The 24,715-nt window shown below is 33.5% G+C and overlaps 4 protein-coding genes across 5 annotated transcripts; all 4 read right to left on the bottom strand.

Annotated features, from left to right (window-relative positions):
* Nucleotides 1–868: 868 nt before the first annotated feature.
* On the bottom strand, nt 869–2,815 carry LOC114378303. The gene is made up of 2 exons (XM_028336876.1): nt 2,281–2,815; nt 869–1,291 (listed from the first exon to the last, which is right to left on the bottom strand). Exons 1-2 carry the CDS (start codon nt 2,605–2,607, stop codon nt 1,112–1,114), a joined length of 507 nt encoding a protein of 168 aa, XP_028192677.1. The 5' UTR covers nt 2,608–2,815; the 3' UTR covers nt 869–1,111.
* A 3,892-nt stretch (nt 2,816–6,707) lies between these two features.
* Nucleotides 6,708–12,225, bottom strand: LOC114380147 (O-fucosyltransferase 1-like). Of its 2 annotated transcripts, XR_003659657.1 has the most exons (10): nt 12,052–12,225; nt 11,795–11,954; nt 11,611–11,689; nt 11,423–11,493; nt 11,154–11,242; nt 9,161–9,284; nt 8,790–9,073; nt 7,942–8,071; nt 7,081–7,770; nt 6,708–6,982 (listed from the first exon to the last, which is right to left on the bottom strand). XR_003659657.1 is itself a non-coding variant. In XM_028339087.1 (9 exons), the coding sequence occupies exons 1-9, from the start codon at nt 12,057–12,059 to the stop codon at nt 7,183–7,185; spliced, it is 1,533 nt and encodes a 510-aa protein (XP_028194888.1). In that variant the 5' UTR covers nt 12,060–12,225; the 3' UTR covers nt 6,708–7,182. The 2 variants fall into 2 exon arrangements, 1 of the variants encoding a protein (XP_028194888.1); XM_028339087.1 differs by having other exon boundaries at nt 6,708–7,770.
* A 6,368-nt stretch (nt 12,226–18,593) lies between these two features.
* LOC114378655 (septum-promoting GTP-binding protein 1-like) lies at nt 18,594–22,240 on the bottom strand. The gene is made up of 6 exons (XM_028337301.1): nt 21,634–22,240; nt 21,198–21,318; nt 20,975–21,071; nt 20,800–20,839; nt 20,619–20,702; nt 18,594–19,250 (listed from the first exon to the last, which is right to left on the bottom strand). The coding sequence occupies exons 1-6, from the start codon at nt 21,961–21,963 to the stop codon at nt 19,086–19,088; spliced, it is 837 nt and encodes a 278-aa protein (XP_028193102.1). The 5' UTR covers nt 21,964–22,240; the 3' UTR covers nt 18,594–19,085.
* A 920-nt stretch (nt 22,241–23,160) lies between these two features.
* On the bottom strand, nt 23,161–23,490 carry LOC114380356. Its single transcript, XM_028339359.1, has one exon. It carries the CDS (start codon nt 23,488–23,490, stop codon nt 23,161–23,163), a length of 330 nt encoding a protein of 109 aa, XP_028195160.1.
* Between the last annotated feature and the right edge of the window lie 1,225 nt (nt 23,491–24,715).

The following is a 24,715-nucleotide window of genomic DNA, read 5'->3' as shown; positions in this document are numbered from 1 at the left end:
TGCAGATTTCTCTACTACCAAAATGATTATCAGTAGAGATGAAAGGCAGCAACATGTTACGCTTGATTATATTCTCTCTTTGTGTTTCCACTTTACAGTTAACTGGTCTCTGTTTGTTGAATATGCTTAGCAAATCATTTAGAATATTACTGATATTTGTTTGTGAAGAAAACCATAAATTTTGGTTACTTAGTATTTCAAGTGTTCATTAAACCGATTTCATGAAGTCCATAAAATTTCTATTCATTTTAACTTGCAATCTTAGTATTTGCTTCAAGTTCGTTTTCTTTTTTGTCCATGCTTTAATTTCATTTGTATTAATATAAGGTTATGAATATTAACTGCATCTAAAATCTGTGAATAACAATATTTAAAAAGGAAAAGAGAGGAGTCATATTTACGGTGATATCAATGAGAAACTGGTCATTGACTAATGAATATTTTTTATACTGCATAGGACTTCATACGAAAGACCCGATTGTTTAAATAAGGAATAGAGCCAAACAAAAATTCGGAAAATAACAGTGAAATATTGAACAATAGACTTGTCACAACTTAAAGTTATAAGCAACGTAAGTTTTATATCCTAACTTAAAGTATGCATAGTCAGAAACAGTTGTTAAACTGATTTGTGTAAAAAGAATGGTTAGCCATAAGAAAAGGATAGTAGGAATTCATGTCTTCTCAAATACACCACTTAAGTCAGCACACCTTATGTCACAAAAGCAATTCATATCACAAATATGCATGGAATTCACTTTATTTATATGTATTCTTTTTTCTAATTTGTTTGCGCTTTGTCTCATTTTTTTTTTTTATCTGAATCTGTTGCCACCAACACCAACTACGTGTACAAGCTAAAAACAACTAATCCAAGTAGCTAGCTAGCATTTTATTTCTTCTCATAGCAAATATGCAACCTGATGGAATTTGATGTTCTCCTGATACAAAATCTTTTTTACTCAGATACGCAATCAAAGGGACTCAGATAAATAAAAAAAACATACAAAAATTTGGTTACAGGAGGGGACCTTGGCATGCTTCATCCCCAATCACACTATAACGATGCTCCTCTTTCCATTTTATCATGTTTGATTCAATCCTCACACTTTCAAGCTCGCTTTTTCCTTGCCAATGCAGATCTTTTGCCTAGAGCTGAAGATGATTTGGATGAACACGTCAGCAACCCTCGCAGCAAAGCCAGAACACCCAAACCCAGGAAAGGGGCATAAATTGTCAATAGCTTCTCAGATGCCCTCTTGGAATTCATCATTTCTGATAATATAGCAACCTGCAACCCACAAATAACCAAAGTCTCTTTGTAACTTACACCATCTATGGCTGGGATGGAGAATAGTATTACACCTCCAACTTCAGTGAAACATATGCCATTGTAAAAAGTCAAAGGACAAAACTTAGATACAGTTCCTTAGGTTTTTACTGTTTTCCAATCAAAATTGGAATTTCACCTCAATAATTCACAAAATAAAAGTTTAAATTGAAGGATTATGTGGATTATCAAGATGAAGCTCCAATTTTGATCGGAGAACAACACAAGCAGTATCTAAAACTGTATCTCATCTAAGTTTTCTCCAAAGTCAAACTAGAGAGTTACACTTTTGTAGTGTAATTAATACCTAAGCAAGCACCTGATTGTTAAAAAAGCCATGCATATCTGAACCATTGTTTCTGATCAAATTTTAAATCTAAGCTACAAAATGTCATAACCCCAATTTTTGTTTTCATTATATTTAGACAGCAAACTTTGTTTAAATCAATTCAACATGATCTAACAGCTGCAAAAACGACCATTTTTTTCCTTGTACAATGTAATAATAACCAAGAAAATCTTCAAATGAAAATCCATGGTACAAGACAACAGAGCAAATGATGAGGATGAATCTAACAACAACTAACATACCCCTGTAAGCAAATAATTGAATTGATTCTAAATGAATGGTTGCCAGTAACTCCAAAAAGTTAGACTTTTTATAGGTCCAAACATGAGAAAAATAACCATTTTCTCTCTTTCCCCAGAAGCCTAATCATTCATATTACCAAATGATCCACACAAACACGCCATCCTATTAATTTAAAACAAAAAAAAAAAATGGGGTCATTTAAAAAGGGAGAAACTTTTTTACTTTTCTAATAGAAACACAAGTATTCTCCGCAATCTGGCCTGTAAGACCATTATGGACGACAAAGCTTTAAAACGAGAAAAAAAGAAACTTTAGAAGAAGCAAAAAATGAATTGAAAGGTGACAGATAGATAGATACCATGGAGGTAGTGACAGAAACACCATAGATCAAGCAAGTGGTGTTGAACCAAGGCTTGGAAGTGAGCATGGCGTAGAGGCTGAGGAGTGCAAGGGGCCATTGGAAGAGAAGCTCAAGCCAAACAAGGCCTACAAAAAAGTGCGGCTTTTCTGCGACAAGGTAATCGCCGTAGTCATTGGTGTACTGTTCCTTGAGTTGGACGAGGATGTCGGGGAAGTAAGAGAGAGGAAGACAGGTTTGAGCGTCGATCAGAGGAGCCACCACCGCTATTAGGAGGAAGAACAGGAACAGAACGGAATCTACTAGCTTCAACACGCAACCACCCATTTGTTGATTCGTTCGCGGTTTTCACAGGATGAAGATTGGAGGGATGAAAGAGAGATGGGTTTGTAGGAAAAGAGGGATCTTGGTGGAGCTGGAAATTGGAAATTCCCCAAGACTTGGACTTTGAATCGTTGTATTGTATGATTGATCCTCCTTTTTCATTAATTAATAAATTAAACATTGATTGCATTTGCTTTCCATTTTTAGAAATGTTTTATTTTCCTTAAAATAGCGCGATGGGTTTTTAAGGAGTTCTTTGAGTTTGAACGGCACATATGTTTTTTTTTTTTTTAACTATACGTTTGGAGGTTTGATTCTTCAGGTATTGCAAAATTGCCATATGTAAATTTCAAGTTATAATTATAATTGTATTAATCGGGCCATCCCTTTGTTTAATATGCCAACATCAATCTAATATATATATATATATATAAAAGAAGAATTTGACTTACTCCAAAAACAATTATTTTTATAGTTATTCATTATTCTTATTATTTATTCTCTTTAGCTTTAATGATTGAGATTAGTTATTTATTACAACTATTAAATCTTAAAAAAATAAATTATAAAAATGATAAAATAGTTATTATTAAAACAAGTGAAATCCTCATCGTATATATGTTTAGGGGTGTGGGGTTCAATAGAGAAGGTGTTAAGTGCTAACATACACCTAAAAAGTGGGTCTATGTCGACATATATAATTAGAAGGTGTTAGCACCCAACACCTTTTGGGTTAAACAGAGAAATTAATTAATTTTTATTTAGATATGAATAAATTAAAGAATTATTATGTAATTATTTTTAAAATACAAATATTTTTTTTCTCTTTCGCACATTAATCTTTTGTGCACCCTTCTTCCATCTTTTGATGAGTTTCTCCCTCTTGACATCTACCCCCACGTCTGCCTCAACATGCCAACCCTTCATCGGAAGTCAAAGAGCAACAAACATACAAAAACGTAGGCTCATTTATTCTCAACGAGTCCATATGATGCGATTTCATTTTTTTCATCAAGTCTGGGTAGTGACCGAAGGTCCTAAGCAATCGATATGGTAAAATAACTCAAAAGATAAAGAAGTATCATTAATTTATTCATACTCATTTAAGTTCAAAGTACCATTTGTACAAATAAGAATCCCCCACGTACAATTAGAAATTTATATTTAGAATTTCATATTTTTTGTTACTAAATTTGTAACACTCATTTTTCATAAAATAAATTAAAAAGAATTTTATTTAAAAATAAATAGAGTTTTAGGAAAATAATGAGGTTTTTGTAATTAAATAAATAAGAAGATATAATTTTATTAATTAAAATAATATTTTTAAGGTAAATAAAATAAATATATGTTCTTAGAAAATAAAAATGATATTTTATTTATTCATTTGATGGGAAATAAAATAGAGTTCCTTTTTATAAAGTAAATGAGTAAATAATAAGTTGAGAGTGCCCTAACTATAAATAGAGACATATTAGATCAGTTTTTACATTTATTATACGTCTCTACGCTTTCTCTTCCTCTCCAATTCGTTTTTCCTTCTTCCTCTTCCAAAATCCTCTCTTTTTCACACATACACCCAAACCTGTTCCAGTAAAATTATGATCCCAGACTCGTTAATCGGTGGACCATCGTGAAATAATGTTTGTGGAGGAAAAAATGTCCCTCGCACACCGACAATGAAATTGAGGTTTCAATCTTTCCTTCTCTCTAACACTTGGAAACCCCAACAGAGCAACCAGAGGAAAATCTTGGGGAATCTTAGAGAATCGTTAAAGACGTCACTATTGTTGTCGGACTACACACTTGAGCCCGCTTAGAGGTAAGGGATGAGTTTATCGCAATTGGGATTAAAATGAACATGTTAAAGAATCCTTAAAGGATCAAATTGAGGTTTATTTTTGGATGTTTACTGTATTGTAATTCTTTCTTTATGAGTATAATTATAAGATTGTTATGTTTGACGGACCAATTGATGCCCTGATGCGAATTGGTTGATAAAATTGAGTGCTCTTTGTGTTTTCGTGTTTTGACCTATGATTTTAATTCTTTTGATTTTGATATGATTATGTGCAAATGTTTAAGGGGTTTTACTCCCCATGTTGTGAAAAACATTTTTGTATAATTTGTTTGTGTTTTGGACAAGATCTACTAGATTAGCGTGATAAATTGTTATATTGGGATCATGAAATTGTGATTGAGATTGTGATGAATTGTGAGATACATGTGTATTGAGATATTGTATGTATTGAGTTATTAGCTATGAACTGTGCGATCACACAACTGTAAAACCATTTAAGGGTGACGAGTTAATGCGCGACGAGTGTTGTGATAAAATCCACTGTAAGAATCCAGCGAGTTGAATCACTTTGAGGCACAATGAGTTAAAATGATTTTGAAAACAATTGAGCAGTTGTGTTTATTGCATAGTTTATAGGTAAAGTTTGTGTTTGTGCCATGTATATATTAATACTATGTGATGTGTATGTGATTCATGAGGTGTGATAAGATGTTGTTTTGGGATTATAACATTGTAATTGAGATTGGGTGTATGTGATAAATTAAGTATGTGTTGAATTATAAGATACATGTGTATTGAGATCCTGTGTGCATTGAGTTGAGTTATGAACCATACAATCACACGACTGTAAGACCTTTTAAGAGCGAGAAGTTAATACACGATAAGTATTGTGATGGGATCTACTGTGGGAACCCGATGAGTTTAATCACTTTGAAACACAATGAGTTAAAATTATTTTGAAAGCAATTGAGGAGTCATGTGTTTTGTACAGTTCATAGATAGAGTTTGTGTGCTAAAATATTTTCTGAGTTGGACCTGAATTAAGAGGGAGAGATCTTGACGGACTCTTCAGAGTCTAGGCCTTGGGAGTAAATACACCCAATTTGAGTGCTCCTTTAAGCATGTGACGATCCCACATGGTTAGAACATTCTCGCAAAATAACATGACCCTACGATTTTACCTAGTGAGAGTGACCTGACTTACCTGTGTGTGATCTGTCTTATCATGTACTCCTGGGCACCCAATGTTTTTCACTACCATGATACCTAGTTGATTTCATGTTAGGTCCAATATGCAATCTGACCCAGTTAGACTATCTTAAATTTTAGTTGAGAAATATTCCTTCCATACGGTTCGTTCATGACGTCTAAGTAGGTTTTCATACTATCATAAATTTTATCACCATACTTAGTACATCAAGTATCACAAATCCATCTGAAATTCACTTCCCACTGCATCCCACTTCCATTAAAAATATATATCATTTGAACACATTAACCAGATGCTAGGAAGAATTTGTGTCTAACAAAAAGTCCAAGCTTCAATATTCAAACTTCTTTAAAAAAAATCATGGTAAATTCTTCAAAACAAGCTAACATATGGAAGATTGATTTTCTCCTTTTAGGCAAAATGATGTATTAAGAAACAGACCAATAGAGCACATGATGTGCCAAATTTGGCAAAGGAGGTACAAATACATATGGAGGATTGGTTTGACAACCATATAAATTAAAGATCTATATTGTTTCTACTCAATAATTTTGTTCATTTACATTCGTTGAATATGTAATTTTCATTCTGAAATTTTTTTATTGAATTTCATCTCCTTTATTTGAACATGCTTTTCCATATCTCATGTATGGCCATTGATATTTTTTATATAATAATAGAAAGATTTAAATATGTTTCTGATTCTTATAATAGACTCATTTTATAGTTTTATTCCCTATAAAAAGAAATCTTATTTCTTATGATTTCGGTTCCTATAGTTTCATTCTCAATTTTTTTTATTGAATTTCATCTCCTTTATTTGAACACATGCTTTTTCATATCTCATGTATGGCCATTGATATTTTTCATATAATAATAAAAAGACTTAAGTATGTTTCAGATTCTTATAATAGACTCATTTTATAGTTCTATTCCCTATAAAAAAAATTCTTATTTCTAATGATTTTGGTTCCTATAAAATTTTATTTTATGATTTTACTCAAGCTACTATTTAGCATTGACATCAGTCATCAGATAGATATCAGATCACAGGTTTACTGTTTTCAAAGAGGAAATATAGAATTGTGGAAATACTTGAACAAGCTCATTTCATTGCGACCCGAAAAAAGATTAAATAAATAAAACAACATAAATTTAGCACATCTGGTTTTTTCCAGCACTCCAAAGATCTATAACATAAATCTGCCACACTTTTCAACCTTCCCTAGGTAACTAGAATTGCCTTTCTCTGGCAGATCGAAGAACTATTACAATTTTAGTTGATTTTTCCTAAAAAATAAAACTCCAGTCACATAGCCAGCTATCTATCCAATCCGTGTGGTCTTCCTCCTATTGTCTACATGAAGCTAAAGAATGCAAATATACAAATCAGCACCTTGAATTCTCAATGTCTAACTACACCATTCCCCGAGTAGAGTAAATAGTTTGAGACAAAAATGATCACCTGCAAATCTCAGTAATAGAACTTCATTCCTTTTCGCTTTGGCCCACAGCAGTTCATTACTGCAGAGTTGAAGAACCATTAGCCCAATGGCACAACTTTGGCTCAAGATATTGTAGAATTTGCGTCGGTCTCTGTTTTCTGTAATTCGTCATTCATGATATTTAAAATGTCATTTGGGGGACATTTGTCTGCCGGGTTCTGTGTAGATGTTTGGCAGAAGCACTCAGGCCAAGAATTAGTATAGAAAGACTCTGGAGAAACGCGCTTATGAGGTTCTCCAAAGTTTGTTTTGAGCATGACTTTCCTAATAGCTTCCTCAAAACCAGCCGTTCGCCCATTCTCCCTATCGATGAAGATAGGGGCAAGAGATTTTCTATCAGGTCTGATAGTAGTCCGGAAGCCATAATAAAGGCGATGTCCAAGGAGATTGTTGGCAAAGTTGCTTGGGCCATCATAAGTTGGCATGAAAATGTCAGAAAGAAGACAGACCATGTAATCCACAGCAGAACCTGCCAATCCCCTAGTGTTTTCGGCAAGCTCTTCAGAGTTTTCAACAGAAGAATGATTTTCAAGTCGAGGGAACAAACTTCGAAATGGCATCATAAATCGATCCCCACCAAACAATTCACCAGCTGCAAGATATATCCTGGTAGAATTGTCAAAACCCAATGCACGCAAAATAAGACCAACCTGCAATGAGAAACACATAAATGTACATGTAATTTAAACATTGGAATCATATCATAGTCATAATCTTTAACAAATTTGAAATTTGTTATCACCAGCATGCATGTAAAGGTTAGTCCTTACCAGGCCCTGAGAAACAAATTAAAGAACAATCAAAGCAAATCTAATTTTTACCTCCTCAGGAGTCAAAGGGCATTTCCCAATAGCCCTTCTTTCATCATAGACAAGTCTTTTAGGTGCAAAATTTTCTTCTCGATACTTCTTCAAAATCTGTTGCTCCTCAGGTGTAAATATATCAAAGCATCTACAATCACATTTATATTCAAGATGAGTAATTTAGAAAAAGTAACATCCCATTATGTTATGGGGGAGGGGGGAATTGAGTTCATTAATCTACCAATAAAACAGACTCTTAAATCAGCACTTGCAGTACATATTAACCACTAGTAGTATAAATATGGATTTTTGCATTACATCACATCATATCATAGCAAATCCATCAATCACGATCACATCCTTATACACAAGAATATTATTTAGAATCTCAATTTTCTCTCTCCTTCATACCTAAATCCCTATCATTTCTACACATGCTAATACAACCACTACTCAAGATAAGGAGGATATAAATATAAGAGAGAGAAAGCCAAGTATTAATGACAATGGTAGTTTTGGAAAAAAAAATATAAATTTAAGGCATTTATTACTATCAACTAAATTGACCACATTCCTTAATCTTGATGAATTAGGTAATTGGATCTTATAAATAGGACCGGAGGGAGTATCATATATACATAGGCATCTGGTTTCTGACAATGATAACAAGGAAAATCCCACACATTTGGTCTATGGTTTTTTTTATAAAGCTTTGGTATAAACATCCATTGCTTTAAATCAAAGAAAAACATGCAATTAACTCTTGATATTTTAGGACATAAAACAACAATTACACAATATTTATATCACATTTAAATTCAATAGACATATAAACATAATTGTCCAGCCCAACCGAGATAACTTACCCAGCAAATGACAACATGTCCATCTCAAACCGAAGATGTATGGACATAAAGGGACCTTGTGCACGTAGCTTTTCAACTATTGATTGACTTAGCTTCATGATATGTGGCTTGAATCTTAAAGCATGATAGTTGATTCTACACCTCAACCTTTGGTACTCAGGATTGTCAATTTCTTCAGCTAAGCGATGTGAAAAGGGAGTAAGATAGATGGCACCATGTTCTTTCATTTTCTTCAGAGCATCAGTAGTATACCAACTTATAGGAGCATCTCTAGGAGGGCGAAGCTGTGTGAAGATAACATTTGAACATATTATCCAATAAATTGAAATAATTTCAAACTACTGATTGATGACCAAATTATTATAGTCTACCTGAAATGGCTTTATTTTCTTCTTTTTGCCATTTTTCTGATTCTCTGGAATGCTTTCAACAATCTTTACATCATACCTCAGTGTTTTGATGAAATGTTCAACATCATAGATACCATGGAAACCGCTGCATGTAATAATTAAAAAAAAGCACCTATTTAGTGTAGTGTGATTCTGGTTCATCACAAATTAAGAATCAATTGAGCCAGGCTCTATACTATTATAGAAAGGGGGTTCCCCATCCATTTGGAATCTTTCCTACTTTTCCAAAACATCCATTTATTTCAACTAAGTGCATATTTGCGGAAGCTCTTTGGAAATAATCACTTGTTTCAAAAACTCTCTCAGGAAGCAGCCTAAAATAAGTGATTATTTCTTCAAAATAGAAATGCTAGTACCAAACTCTATTTTGGTTGAAAAATATTGGCAATCACAAATTTGTGTGTTCTACTTCTTATTTAATGAGTTTGACTCATGATTTTGTAGATTCCAATAAATTTAACCAAAAATAAAGAATGTGTTCAAAGGAATGTGTTAAGAGAGTGTTTTGCTAGCACTCTTTAAAATAAGCTAAACCAGAGACATGCACTAAACCAAAAGGGGAGGCCAAACTTGTCTCTACAAAATAGAAATTAGCTACAAAGGCCCACCACTTAACATACTCCTAGTTGTAAAGAACTTAACGAAATATTTTTTTTTCTTTTGATCAGTGAACTTAACAAAATATTAATAAGGAAGTTTAAAGCTCGTATTTAAATTTAAAAAGAAAATTGAATTTTCTCTTTAGATATGCATTATATGCATCTTTTCGTAAATCCAAAAAAGATTCCAATTAACAAAACACAAGCAATTGAACTTAAGAAACTTAGTCTGAAGTTTAAGTGAACCATGCTATATGTAGATTTTGGATGATAAATCCAACTCATTTTTGTGCATCTACCAAGGAAGTTTAAAGAGTTTAATAAGCATCCAAATCCATATGATAAATGAGCAAGCATATAATGCAAGTTTATAGAAAAGGACAGAATTCATGCTATATGTAACCACATCAATATGTTTCTGAGAAAAATGCACTCAGGCAATTCTTAACTTCTAATGACAATTTAGATAAGGAAAAAGGAGATTCCTTTATTAAATGGTAACTCACCGATGGTTATCCTCACTTGCTGTTAAAAAAAAAAGGCAGTCTAGCAATTACTTGCTATCAGATATATAAGAACTAAATAAGACACTATCTTCCAAATTTATTTGTGAAAATCAACATATTATCTATTCTCAATCTTCCTGTAAAGTAGTAGTAATAATAATAATAATAATAATAGTGGTTTTGATAATGGATGTCCTAAGGAAACACTTTAAAAAGAATAAAAGTAAATTACATTAAGGTCCCCTAAAGTTTTGTCAAATTCTCTGTGGTACTCCTCTGATTTTTTACCCCCACACTAACCCCTTTGATTGTTTGAAAAAGATTACACTGACACTCCTATACATTACAGAAATTAATTGTTTAGAAAACATAACAGTTGTGATAAACATTAACAATGCAAGGGGTCATGTGCAATCCAAGAAACATCAAGGAGAGTTAGTGTAATTTACTCCAAATAAAAAACCTTTATTTTTAGTAAAAACACATGTTTTCCTAGGCAAATTAAAAACAAATTTGATAAATTAATGCACAAGTTAATACCAAATTCAAGTTTAGATAATAAATGCATATATCTAAACATACATAACAAAAGCGATTTTAATTTATAAAAAAAAGTACAAAAGTTAATGCATTCACTACCCAGAAAGAGTTAATTGTTTCTTAATATGATAACTAATGCCTAATAGTAATAACAACTTTGTCCAGTATATTATATATTATATTATTAATCCATCATTCCATTCCAATTGAACAACCAACATATGTTCAAGGGATGAAATAAGTCCAGGAGTAGATGAATGCATGCTGCAGTTCAGAAGTCAGATAAGAATTAAAAGTTAAGACAGTTACCTGTCGTCGTGCCAAAAAGAGTTTGCATCCAACTCAGGTAGCACAAGTGTAGCATTCATGATTCGCGCAGCAAGAACAGCATTAGAAATCTATAGCATTGAAATGCAAATTTATCAGTATATCAATATCAACATATATGTACAGAATAGCACCAGCATACACATAGGAAGCCTCATCCTATCAACAGCACTAAATTCAATTCACCTAGCTTAGTAAGCAGACACAAAGCAAATACTCAGCAGTTTAAGTGAATGCAGTCATGCACTTACCGCACTACGCTGCTGATTCAGGCCACCGTTACATCGAACACGCAAATAGCCGTTGCTCTCATTCGGAGGAGCTGAGACAAAACAACATCAAACAAACAAGGCATCAGAAAGTAAGTTCTAGAACATTACATTCAGACGAATAAATTTTGCATCAGAAACAGTCTGTAACTACAAGACTAGATAGATACGGGGCCAATGAGTTCTCGGAGCAGACGAAGGCCGCCAACCGCCGGAATCTGCGTTGCTCCAAAGCTCTTCTAAACGGATCTGAACGAAAATTGAATAACAAATAGCTGAATTACATGAAATAATAAGTACAAATTCCATTTCACCAAAAAAAATGTATAAAGATTCTGAACGAATTGCACGAACCTCGGAGCGATAGTTGGATTGAAGATTGGAAGAAGTTCCTGTTGAGGAGAAGAACAATGAGAGCGTGCAGATCAAGAGCACCACAGCAGCAACCGACAACTTCACAATCATTCCTTTGAATCCTGAGCCTCCTCCGCTTTGCCTCCTGTGAAAGCCAGTTCTGCAAATAACAACATTACGTCGACGTTTAAGGATCGAATCGAATCTATTCGAAATGAAAATTTGCATCGAACCGTTGTTATTTGAACTAACTGTACCTCCTCATGGCTAAGATTCAATGGCTCTGTTGTGTTACGCCTCAGTGGTGAAGTAGGGATTGGAATGGTGATCGCGGCTGAGAGTGCCGGCGATCTAAATGGCGGTGGCCGGTGGATATGTTGTGGTGAGAGAAAGAAGGTGAAACGTAATTGCCGTCATTGAATTGAAATAAATTACAGAAAATGGCTTAGACTAATCGATTGGGGATAGGGTATGGGCTCCTGGGTGGGTTTGGAGAATGGGCTAGAGAATGTAAGCAATTATTTCCATTTTTTCTTACTGCACCCCCAAATTTGTAAAGTCCCCATCTTACCCTTCTTCTTCCAAGTTTCTTCTCTCCTCCAGCAACCTCTTCTATGATGCATTGCAGATGGATGTTTTCATGCAAATGAGCAGCCTCAAGGAGCTCACGGTGGCCTTCAATAGCTTCCTCGACCCTCTCCCCGAGTCACTCTCCTCCACTTTGGAGTCGCTTGACTACTTCAACAACTTCAGCGGCTCAATCCCTACAACATTGTGTGTTGGTGATGTTGGGAATAATCTGAAGTTCTAGCGGCATGTTTGGAAATCTTGATTTGGAAGAGGGAGGAGGGTGTTGTTGTGGGCTCGAGGTGGAAGGTTCGAGAAGCTTCCAGAGCAAGGGTTGGTCAATTCATAATGCATTGACATTACGGATTGATCAATCTGTAATACATCATGAAGGAGTTTTGGCTTGCGCTAAAGTCGTGGATGGTGGGGCCATAGTCGCGAGTGTGACAGAGGACATGGATATGGGGTGGATGGGTCGAGAAAGGGTCGTGCGATCTTGGCTTGTAATGGTTCCAAGGGGAGTGGTGGTGGTCAGTGCAACTAATGGAAGTGGTGGGAGGGAGGAAGAAGAAGGTAAAAGGGGAATATTATAAGATTATGGGGTGCACTAGCAAAAAAGGAGCACATTAAGTAATTGTTGAGAATGTATTGGACAAGAAGTTTGGGCTTTAATTAGTTTGTTGGAGCTTTTGCCATATCCAGTTCTTGTTTCTAACTACACTCCAAAACTTTTTTAAAATTTATTATCATATAGACTCTTTATACCCCTAACACTGTTACAAAATTATTATTCCGTGATGTAATTTCTGTACGAAGTTTTGTTTTTAACATTCAGAAAATAATTTTTAAAACACATTTATTTTTAACATTTTTAAAGTGCTTTCTAGAATACTATTTTGTGTTTCAAAAAACACTTTTTTAAATGTTTAAAAATAAAAATTGTGTTCTGAAAATTACTTTTATAAAAAAAAAATTTCTTGACATTTTGGAAAATTGATTAATGTCTCAGAAACAATTTTCCTAAATGTTGAGAAAAAAAATTTAGGCAAAACACTAGATCCACTAAACACAGCATATAAAGGAAAAAAATGGAGAATAGTGAAGAAATTGAAGTGAAAAAAAACATATAATTGATATCGATCCTTTAATTTGGACAACTCTAAGAAGCATCTCATGCAACAACTTGGAAAAAATATAAGATATAGTAGTATGTTGCTGCATATATAAAATGAGAGACATTAATGTTGTTATGTGAGTGAATAAAAATAAAACAAGAAAGAATTAGCAGCACAAACATATTGCATTGGAGTTTGGATGATGAAAAAATCTTAACATTAAAGAGAACGAGCAAGGGAAGAACAAAGATAGACCAGAACAAAAGATTGGGAGGGAGTGGAAGATAGGAGGGAGTGTGATGAAGAAAATGGGAATGTGTTAGAGCTATGAAAGATTGTTTATGTTATTGCATTGAAAAAAGGGAGTGTGCAAGGCAGAGAATTGAAGATGGTTTGAAACAAGAAGATTATTTAAGTAATTTGATTTAAAAAATAAGGGAGGGGACTTAATATAGCAAAAGGCTTTCATTAGGCCAGGGAAAAGAAAAAAAAAAGGTAGATTCTTAGAGAAGAATAACAAAAAAAATGGAATCATTGGAAGATATCGAAATCCCTACCTCTTTTTATGTCTTTTTCTACATGTAAGAATCAAAGAAAAGTATAGAAGGATTTACAACAACTCACGAACTTGCTCAAACCCTACCTCTTTACATGTCTATTTCCTTGTTTTCTAGTTAAAATATAAAAATGCCAACAATATCCCTTTTGTCTTATTAAAATGTGAATTGAATGTGTGAACTAATATATGTGTCCCTGTCAGCCTAATTTTAATCAAGTGATCCAATTTGAATTTTGAGAATCACCATATGTTTATATGTTAATTGAGTCAAGCCTATCAAACAAATGTGTTGAGTTTGCATATAGGACCTAATGAACTTAATATCCATGATGGTTGGGTATTAAGATAGCTCTCTATTTAAAGAAGGACAAGATCCCCACTTGACTCACATCCTCTTTGATAACTCATTGCTCTATCTAATGTGATTGTATATAGGAATCAAAGACAATACTGGTAATAATTTATGTGTTATGCTTAACCAATTGAGTTAAATTTTCTTGACAAATGTATCATTATTTGAATTATATATATATATATATATATATATATATATATATTCTTAAATATAAAGTAAATTATATTATAAAATTGAGATGAATTTTAGAGTTATATTTTTTTAAATTAGAGTTTTTGTTACTTAAATGAAATAATAATAATAATATGGATGTATATAAAGAATGAATCAGGTGTAGTAGGTTCTATTATTTGAGTGCACTAATAATTTTTTTACTTTACTAAATATTGTACCAGGTCGGGTCAAGAAAGATTAGGGTCTAAGATAAAATTTATAAAAAAAAATTAATCAAATATGAATTATTATTACTATTATTATGTTATGAATCTTCTAACTTTCTAAGGTACAAAACCATTTAGCAATGCTTTAAAATCAAGGTATTCAAATATTTCACTCTCAATAGTTAACCTAATCAATATATGTTATAAATATAAAATAAATAAGAGAAAATGAAAAAATGATAGAATCTAAAAATAAAGACAATTACTTGCTAATATTTTTTAATACAACAATTTAATCCAAGTCATCTATTATGAACTTTGACAATTAACTTCAAATCTTAATCAAGTAATATAAATAAGAGGAAAAAAAGGGAGAAAAGATTGAAAATGAAGTAGTGAAGAAAATCTGAAGTGAAAAGTTTAATTTTCAATTCTTTTAAAATTATTCTTATAATAACTTGATCACATGCACACACAAAGACATGCATGGGTTGGCTGACATGAATTTTGATAATTGAATGGATGCAATCTTATTGGAATTTTTACAATTTTTATTACCGTTAATTTATTCAATTAGTTTTTATGATATTGTGTCCCTCAAACTCCTACACACACACACACACGGGTTGGCTGACATGAATTTTGATAATTGAATGGATGCAATCTTATTCAATTAGTTTTTATGATATTGTGTCCCTCACACACACACACACACAATATGAGCAGCAAAAACAAGTTTCGCTACAAGGACTTGAAATTTCATTGAAACAATGGTGATTACTAGCTAGAATGACAAACAACGGTGATGTTGAGATCAATACTGAGGCGATGCTGGAGGGGGCAGAGGCACCTGCACTACTGCGTGTTGCATCTACAAAGTCTCGTTGAGTATCCGAAGACAAAACCAAGATGCGTACAGCCCAAAGGTAAATGATGAATACTATATATAAATACATATACTGGCATTTACAATGCCACCTGCAATCATTTGACTTGTTAGGACCATTTCTTGAAATCCGCGGTTGATGGTGGCATTGGATCCAATGTGTTATTTTCTTACATTATACACTAGGGACTACGTTCAGTTTTTGGATTTTCTTATAAACACCAACAGAGATGTGGATGTAAAGAGAAAGTATTGTTTAACTGACTAGGGGTTCTATGGCAATGCTCTCATGAAAAATTTACGACATCAAATAGTGTCAGATCTTATGAAGCATGGACCAACACGGATACCGGACACGACACAGACACGGACACGTGGACACCTGTAATGTTCAAAATATAGAAGGTAGTATGAGTGTCGTGTCGGTATCGGACACTAACACGGACGCATGTCGGATACCGGACACGGCAAGGAGTTGAGGTGTCCGTGCTTCATACTCAGATCCTGTTACTTTCTTATCTGTGAAAATTTTAATGGGTTAGCAATAGCAGCCGGAATTTCAAAGGATGAGAAAAATCACACGAGGCAAATGTGCCTACGTCTTCCTTAGTAGCAAAACAACTGTTTTTTTTTCTTATTGATGATCAATGCTTTTTCTTATTGATCAATGATATCGCATTGTAAATTGTAAATTGGTGTACAATATCTTATCTTATATGTACGGTACAGTTTCTTATCTGCATACCCTACTGCAGGGTGAGGGTTTCACCCTGCGTAGTAACTCAATGGGCATATGCTTCTATTCTGTGTAGAGGTCCTTGGCAAACTGCTTCGAGATTATCCCTTTTGTTCCAATAGTTTGTTTTATCTTGCATGTAATACATCAATAGACTATGTATCCTGGCCCTCTCCGAAAGATCTGTAATTAAATTCAATTATTGTTAAATGCTGAATTTTTTTCTTATTCGTTTCCTTTTGTCTGAAAACGTTTCAATGACTTATTTCAGGTGTTCTTCCCAAAATTACTATGGATATGCATGAAGTTATTTAGTAATGCCCTTGAATCTGTGTCTACGGTGCAAAATATGATCTTTTTTCTTCGTGAAAGTGCAAAATATGATCTAAAGTAGCTTACCCAGCTTCAGATTTGTGAGCTGATGATGGCCTATACATACCTAGATTAATTTTATATATTCATGATTAGTTTATTTGCCAAACAAACCAGGATTAATATTGTATATTTCTATTGTTCTATGTAAAGGTCATTGTGTAGCTTGTCGAGATTGAGTGTGCTTGTTCCTATTTTTTTTTCTTTAATCCCTAAGAATTGAACATAGGGATGAAGGATTTACAACCACTCAAGTAAAACGATCAATTGAAGTAGATCCCTGATTGTTTGCTCTCCTTTAAAACTATGAAACACAAGCTTGACCTACAAACACAATTTCCCATGTACTTCATTTCATGTCTTTTATCGACACTGCACTCACAATCACCACATTAACTTCTTACTTTCTTTTCTTTATTCTCTCCTCACTTTTCATCTCCATGCAAAGCCATGGAGGATTTTCCCTACATTAATGTGGAGGGTCTTCTGTAAGATTATTGTCAATCTGACTCATCAACTCCTATGATCACTTTTTTTTCTTTTCATGTTTTCTTTTTTCATTTTATATATGTTATTTTCCTTCCTTGATTTTTTATATCACTCAATGTCAAAATCAATCAATAAATAATTTTTTAACTCTAATTCCTTAACTGAAAGGACCCTTATAAGTTAAGTTATTTACTTTCAATTTTTTAAAATCTTAATAAAGGAACTAGTTTTTACATATAATGACTCAAGATAACATATGAACAAAGTTTGATTCTTAAATACAAAGTTCATTGAATATTTTACTTTAGTTCAAGAAGATATATGAATTTATTTTCCAAACTTAGCTTTGGTTAATAACCAAACTTATTAGCTTTTGTTAATTTTATTCAAGTTGAGTAAACTTACTTAAAGAAATCAATTTCTTTAGCTTTTTTTTCTTAATTACTCAAAGTTTGAACAAGAGATATTAAAGGAAAATTTGACTAAGTTAGTTGAATAATGTAGGTAAATTATAATAATTCCTTCTTTTTTTTAAATAAAAATAAAAATTGAACCTGAGATGTTATTTAACAACATCAATAACTCTCAATCTCCCCAACCCACAACTTTGACCAAATTAAAATATGAGAAGAAACATAACACCTCCTCTTATGAGTCTTCAAACTATTTTCATACGAACACCTCTTACTAGCAATCAAAATTTATTTGATATAATTTTCACATTTTTTTATAATATTCCATCGTCATTATTACATTAAATATTAATCAACTTTTTTATTCCAAACCAGAAATTTTAAAAAGTTTCTAAAATGAAGCGTATATCTACTCTACTCTCATATTTTACTCTAATTGCTCTGACATCGTGACAAAAATTATAATGAAAATTTTTGTGGGACTAGCTTATAGTGGAAAGGAGAGTAGTTATATATGATTATATCCAACACCGGTGACTCTAACATAACACAATACACCAAATTTGTTGCTACTTCAATAGTAACCAGCGTTGGGGATGAGCGTAGTGAATCAAGAAGTCCATGAAAGCATCAATTCGTGCACAGCTGCAGAAGGTGGAGTAGGAACATCATTGATTGCCCAAGCGAAAATGAGGGAGACAAGACTAGTATGCCTTAGAAAAAGTCCATGGGAAATTATCATCCAAAATTTAATCATCTACTTTTTGTTTGAGCCACTACAAGAATGCTAGCGATTAGTCTCCAAATTATCATTGATTGATATTAGAAAGTCCATCACTATTGTTAGGACTTAGGATTTATGTTGGATTACTATATGATGTTAAATTCTATTAAATTGAAAGATCCCTGAGACTTGAGTGACACAGATAAGGGAATCATACAAAATGATTTATTTATTCAGAAGAAGCTTTGGATTACCAGAACTTCAAAACTGGGTGAGAAATGCATAAAAATGAAACAAAAGGAGATTCGGTACATCCTAATCTCATTTTCTATGTGCTTTTGACAGTAACTCACAGGACACTTCCTTAATAATCAAGACAAGAGCACCATTAATGACTAATTTGTACTCAATAATGCATTAGTTCCCTTCTCTTGTTATGCTACAAAACCTTATAGTCCTCTCCTTTGTTTCAATTTCTTCTATTTCTAACTTGCCCTTTATTCCTCCCCTTGTATAAAACCTTATTGTTGGTGGTGGTGATTGAAGAGGCTTGTAATTTTCATAGGAATTGACATGTGTCCAAACCTAACAACTCTATTGCCCCAAGTGTGATTGAGATGGACTCATGGCACTCCTATTGGAGCCGGTTGACTTTGATACATCACTCAACTTCAAAACTTTATGTATTGTACAATTTAGAAGTCAATGATGGGTTCCCCAACAGTTAGATTCCTCTCCACTGTCCATGGTAGGTCAAAGAGTTTAGCAGTGATGAACTTGAAGATCTTATTCACATTGATGTTGTAGGTTGCACTTGAAAAGAACAAGGTGGCATTGAGGGCCTTTGCATATTTTCTTGCCTGTTCAATGTCACAAAGCACAACACACATCATCATCAAATCTTATCTTGAAAACATAAGAATTTTTTTGCTATCTTGGAAAGCCTGCATAGCATTCCAACATGCCTTGCTTAACTTGCTTGTAAATAAATGGATATGGGAATATGGTTGGGCTTGTCTGGTTTAAGACTCAATGAATCATCAAACATGCAATGTCTTATAATGCAAGATGGGGTCCATATTTACCAAAAATAAATCAAAGAAAAAGATATGTGTAAGGGGTCCATGATAATTGATTATGCTTTATGCAGGCCACTCTACTTGGTTTTGTATAATTAACAATATCTTTAACAAGCCTACCCTACAGAGAAATTAATGAGTCTGCAAATTAAAGTGTTAGGAGGAAATAAGGGGTTTCTTTATATGCTGTCTGCAGTGATTCCATCAATCCCTTTCACTAGAATCGACGTTGCAACCGAAAACAACCATTTACAAATAGTGGCTTAATCATAAGAATGAAAAAATAAAATAAAATGTAGTAGAGGCCTTGTTTTGCAGCATCAACTAGAAAGGTCCTTTGTCCTTATTGATCATTTCTCTCAGTAAAGAATGTACGAAATTGATTAGTCTTGCAAGTATCATTATGTAGGCTTCTAAGGCATTCATGCCTCGGACTAGAATCCCCTTTAACAGCTTTAAGACTAATAGGTGCTTGAGGTGGTTATGTTGAAACAAAACGTGGTCGTTGATAAGTTGTAATCAAATTTACTTTTTCTTAATATGTTATATCTAAAACATGATTGGGAATAAAACTATTTGAAATACGTCACTAAAAAGAATCTGACTAAATTTCAGTTTTCAGTTACTTTAAGAAATGAATTTAATTTATACGAATCATATGAAAGCCTTCTAAACTCTTGACTGGCTATAAATATTCATGTATAATAAATGTATTAATTTTTATGATAATTATTTTTTTTATCAGCTAACAATACATGATTTTTTAAGAAATATATGCCAGCTTATAGTAATTTGAATGAAATTGATTTAGATTAGAATTTTAAAGTAAAAGGATTTATGTTGGAGTGTTTTTATTTTAAATAGTAAAATTTAGTATAAAAAAATTTGATTTAGACAAAAACTTCCTAAAGTTGTTTAATTCAAAATTAATTACGGATCCAAAAATTAATTCTTAAATATGGGATCAAACATAAGCATTTTCTTAAATATGGGATCAAACATACAAACATTTATCTAAAAGCACGTATATGAAATACTTCTTTAGATCCGGAGGCTCTGTTTTACTAGATCTAAGAACAAGCATTTTTTTTGTTGTGAGGAAGATCATACTTAAACTGTAATTTTTATGTTAAATATTGGAATCCTTACCTCATTGGCGATGGTCCATTGCAAATCAATAGGGAGCTGAATGAAATCATCAAACTTGGTTCCAATCAACACTGGAATTGCCGTCTACAAAAATTTAGCGCAAAACACTTTAACATTCCCCCATTCCTCTGCATCCACACGCCTACAATTTAAGCTATAGGTGCCAAAAACATATATGTACCTGATTCCATTTTCTGGCTTCTTTGTACCATCCCACGACACTGAAATCAAACACCCACAATGGAAACACAAAGCACCCCCAAAAAATGGTGAAAAATTCATCTTATATTAGCAATTAGCTCTTGAAAAAGCTTGAATTAATTTTAAATTTAAAAGTGACACAACATAGAAGATACCTGTTTAATGTGCATCGACTTGTTAGATCAAACATAATCAAAATTGCCACGGAGTCCATACAAGCCATTGGGAGTTGGTCTTCTGATTTTCCATCACCTGCATAGATAATCATATAAAATAATAAACCATTAACAATCTTTCTTTTTGGCCACATCCATAACCATAAGTGATACCAAATTCGTTCATATGAAAGAATCTGGGATCTTCTCTCTATATATATACCTTGTACTTCCCAGATACAATACGATATACGTGCTCCTTCAACAACCAAAGTCTTGTCCATCTGATTTAACCCTTCCCTCTGGTTCCCTTGCTGCTCTTTTTCATCCCCAACATATTTCGCCTGAAAAACAAAATTAAAAAAAATAAACTAACAATAAAATCAAAACAAAAGAAACATATTTTTGACTCAACCCATTTCAGATTAAACCCAATAGAACCAAAATATGAAAAAATATCCATGTTGGTTAAACCAAAAAGCTGGTTTTTCCAATTTGGCAATCACCCAACAAGCTGATCTTCGAGGAAACCAAATTCTAAAAAAATAAAATTGACTCAACCCATTTCAGATTAAACCCAACAGAACGAAAATATAAGAAAATATCCATGTTGGTTAAATTATAAATTATAAATATTAAAAAAAAAGTGATGAACCAACCAAAAAGCTGGTTTTTCCAATTTGACAATCCCCCAACAAGCTGATCTTCAAGGAAACCAAATCAGAGTCCAAGTCATGGGTCTGAAACACCGCCGACGAAGAAAGGTCCATCTCTTCACGGCCAAGCTCGCCGTCGGAGCTCACCGGCGGCGGCGGAGAGGGCAATGCCGGCGGCAGCATGCTATACGTGGCATTGGTGGCCTTGCTCCCGGAGCAGAGGAGGATGCGGTGGAGGACGCGGAGGAGGCACCGCTGGAGCAGGGAAACGCGGTGGTGGAACCGTCGCCGGACGGTGGAGGAGCGGCTGAGTTTCCGACCAAAATGGGACATGTTTTATTGTTTTTTCTTCTTGTTTTTAATTTTTGTTCTTTTTCGGTGGAAATAAGAAAGAAAAAATGGAAGTGTTTGTGTATGGAATGGGATGGGATGGCCTCAAGTGCAACAACGAGTGAACCTCTCAGCCATGAAAATGAAAAGCGAGGTCGTGTGTTGTCTCATATTTTTGAATGCGCAGGGGTGTTTTCGGGATTTCGCTCTCCCTCTCCCTATGTATATCTTCTTGATTCTGTGAAGGGTTTCCACTTTTCAGTTACATCTTCCAACGACTTTTGTGCTATCAGCAACACTATTTTAACGCCACGGTTGACCGTTAAAATATGGACACTGCCCTTTCATTCCCACAATTTTAAATCGTTTTTTATTAGTGGCTACAGTTTGTCTTTCTCTAAGATATATATACCAACGTAAGATAAATGTAGATTTGGTTCTTCTGTGAAAAAGGGTAATTGGTTATTGATCAGAAAAATCAATAATTGATGTTTTAATATATTTACTCTTTTTTTATTAATGATTGAGATTACTCGTTATATTTATGTGTTAGGATCCTTTTGTTTATGTATATATAATTATTGAGATTATTTGTTTTATTTATGTATTAGGATCCTCTTATTTATGTATATATAATATAATATTAATATATACATTTTTCAGGGGATAATTACTTTTTTATTAATTATTGATATTACACTTATTTCATGAATTAGGATCTCTTAAGTCAAATTATCATGATGCTTATATTTTACAATATCTTAGTATTTCATTAGTTTATAATATAATGAGTTTTAAAAAATACACTGTTAATCACTTAGACTAATATGTTTGTGTAACTTTTAAGAAATTATTGTTTAAGTCAATAAATATATATGATAATTTGTGATTAAATAATTATGTAAAAATTATTTATATTATCAATATTTATATTATTTATTTATTCATATAACAATTAAGGAGAGAAAATATAATAGATGATTTTGGTTTTAGGCTTTTAACAACACAAGAAAAAAATTGATGGAATCAATCTATGAAGCACGAGACACCTATTAAGTGGCGTTTCTCGTTTTTGATACTGCACGGGGATTGGTATGGGATGGGTACAAGTAGGAGATGTCATTGACTTATTGGGTGCGACTAACCAAGATGGGGACAACAGGTTTATTTTGTGGGGACGTATTAGGAACGACATTGGTTTTAGAATCCAACGAAGGTGTGAGAAGGTTCACAGAGGAATCTACGGAGTCTAGTGAGTTGGAAAATCAAGTAGCGCTTCTTGACGCAAAGTTGTAATGTGTCCGCAGGTGAAGGAATGAAGTCAGAGGGACCGGGAGTAAACTGGACGCCAAGACCGACGACGAGCTGCTTCAGGTAGACGTGATGGCGACAGAAGTAGAGCTTGGCGGAGAGCCACTTTTTGACGACGAAGGCAGTGGCCTTGATGGTGATAGAGATTTTAGTTCCGACGACCTCGATGGTGTAGATGTCATGATTGAAATTGGTTTCATGGCGGATGACTTTGGCCATGCTTTGGAAACATGTGAGGGAAGAAACGAAGCAGGGAAGATAAAATCTCTGAATGGAAGATTTTGCACTTCGCAATGCCTTTATGTTGTAATTAGTTTGCATTCACAACAACCCTCGTCTCCTATCAAGAAATTCCAATCAATATGAGAATGAGAAGACCAAAATGTGGGATGTTGGTGGTGATGCATTTGATTCAATGAGGGATGTGGGATTTTTAGAGTTTGCAGAACTCTCACTTAATGAGCCAGAATTGGAGAATGAGTTGGTCACCGAGAATGTTGATAATGCTTGATGTTTTATTATATTTGTTGTTTTAGACATTAAACTAAGTTGCTTGTAGACATTGAACTAAGTTACTTGTAGTACTTTTAAATAATAAAAAATATTTAAAAAAATTGTTGTTCGTATCTGTATCTTGAGATTTCTAAATTTGATATTTTTAGTCATACTCGTATCTTGAGATTTTTAGATTTATCATTTTTCGTTTTGTCTCTCCATACCCGTATATGTACCCGTTTCTTTTGGTGCATCCTAAGGCTCCGTTAATACACTATTTATTCATGCAACGATTAAGAAGATAAACTATAACGAACAATTCTAATTTTAGCTGTAGAAAAAACTTGATGGAGAGACGAGAGAAACTCCATTCTGCTTCCTTTATTTTCTAAAATAAGTTGTGAACGGGTAAAATAAATGTGTACATGAGTAATTTTCTTTTCCTAAAAAAGATGCTATTACATGGAAGAATAGATTTGCCTTAGCCTTGTTTTTATTTGTTGTTAGCGACATAGATAGTGACGGTTCAATTACCGTACCAGGTGGCAGTTATCTATGGTCTCATGCTGCCATCCAAGTAACCCTTGTCTTAACTCTTTAACAGATGTCCTTTAGAGAATGGTTTTCATTTCCTATAGAATTCTGCCTAATTGATTGTGTTCCTTGTAAGTTGACTAAATCTAATTATTAACTTCAACGAAAAAATAGTACTAATGTTATTCAAGTAATTAAGGATATCATCGATTAGTGAATAGTGACTAGTGAGGGTACTATAAAAATATCTTCCCTTTGTTTTAAGTTTGGTGAGTAACAAGAGGCTTTTGAGAAACAAGACAACATCATCGACCACGTGTTGCTATCGAAAAACATGTGTACAATGGTCCCATTTGGTGAATCATTTTCCAAAATTTGTAACTTACTAGCGACAAACCCATGTAGTGAAGTCACG

The sequence above is a fragment of the Glycine soja genome, chromosome 12, assembly GCF_004193775.1.
Source record: "Glycine soja cultivar W05 chromosome 12, ASM419377v2, whole genome shotgun sequence".
NCBI classification, from domain to species: Eukaryota; Viridiplantae; Streptophyta; class Magnoliopsida; order Fabales; family Fabaceae; genus Glycine; species Glycine soja.
Note: the sequence above shows the minus strand (reverse complement) of the source record. Positions and strands in the feature narration are given on the sequence as shown.

Bases quoted from the DNA above. Each gene is read 5' to 3' on its own strand.
- LOC114380356 (XM_028339359.1), bottom strand. From the start codon at position 23,490: ATGGCCAAAGTCATCCGCCATGAAACCAATTTCAATCATGACATCTAC.
- LOC114378303 (XM_028336876.1), bottom strand. From the start codon at position 2,607: ATGGGTGGTTGCGTGTTGAAGCTAGTAGATTCCGTTCTGTTCCTGTTC. The intron at 1,292-2,280 runs GTATCTATCTAT...TGTGGGTTGCAG, and splicing joins TTTCTGTCACTACCTCCATG to GTTGCTATATTATCAGAAAT.
- LOC114378655 (XM_028337301.1), bottom strand. From the start codon at position 21,963: ATGTCCCATTTTGGTCGGAAACTCAGCCGCTCCTCCACCGTCCGGCGA. The intron at 21,072-21,197 runs GTATATATATAG...TTATCTATGCAG, and splicing joins TTGTATCTGGGAAGTACAAG to GTGATGGAAAATCAGAAGAC. The intron at 19,251-20,618 runs GTAAGGATTCCA...GACATTGAACAG, and splicing joins AATGGACCATCGCCAATGAG to GCAAGAAAATATGCAAAGGC.
- LOC114380147 (XM_028339087.1), bottom strand. The intron at 11,243-11,422 runs GTAAGTGCATGA...TCAATGCTATAG, and splicing joins TGAATCAGCAGCGTAGTGCG to ATTTCTAATGCTGTTCTTGC. The intron at 9,285-11,153 runs GTAACTGTCTTA...TATTACATGCAG, and splicing joins TCTTTTTGGCACGACGACAG to CGGTTTCCATGGTATCTATG.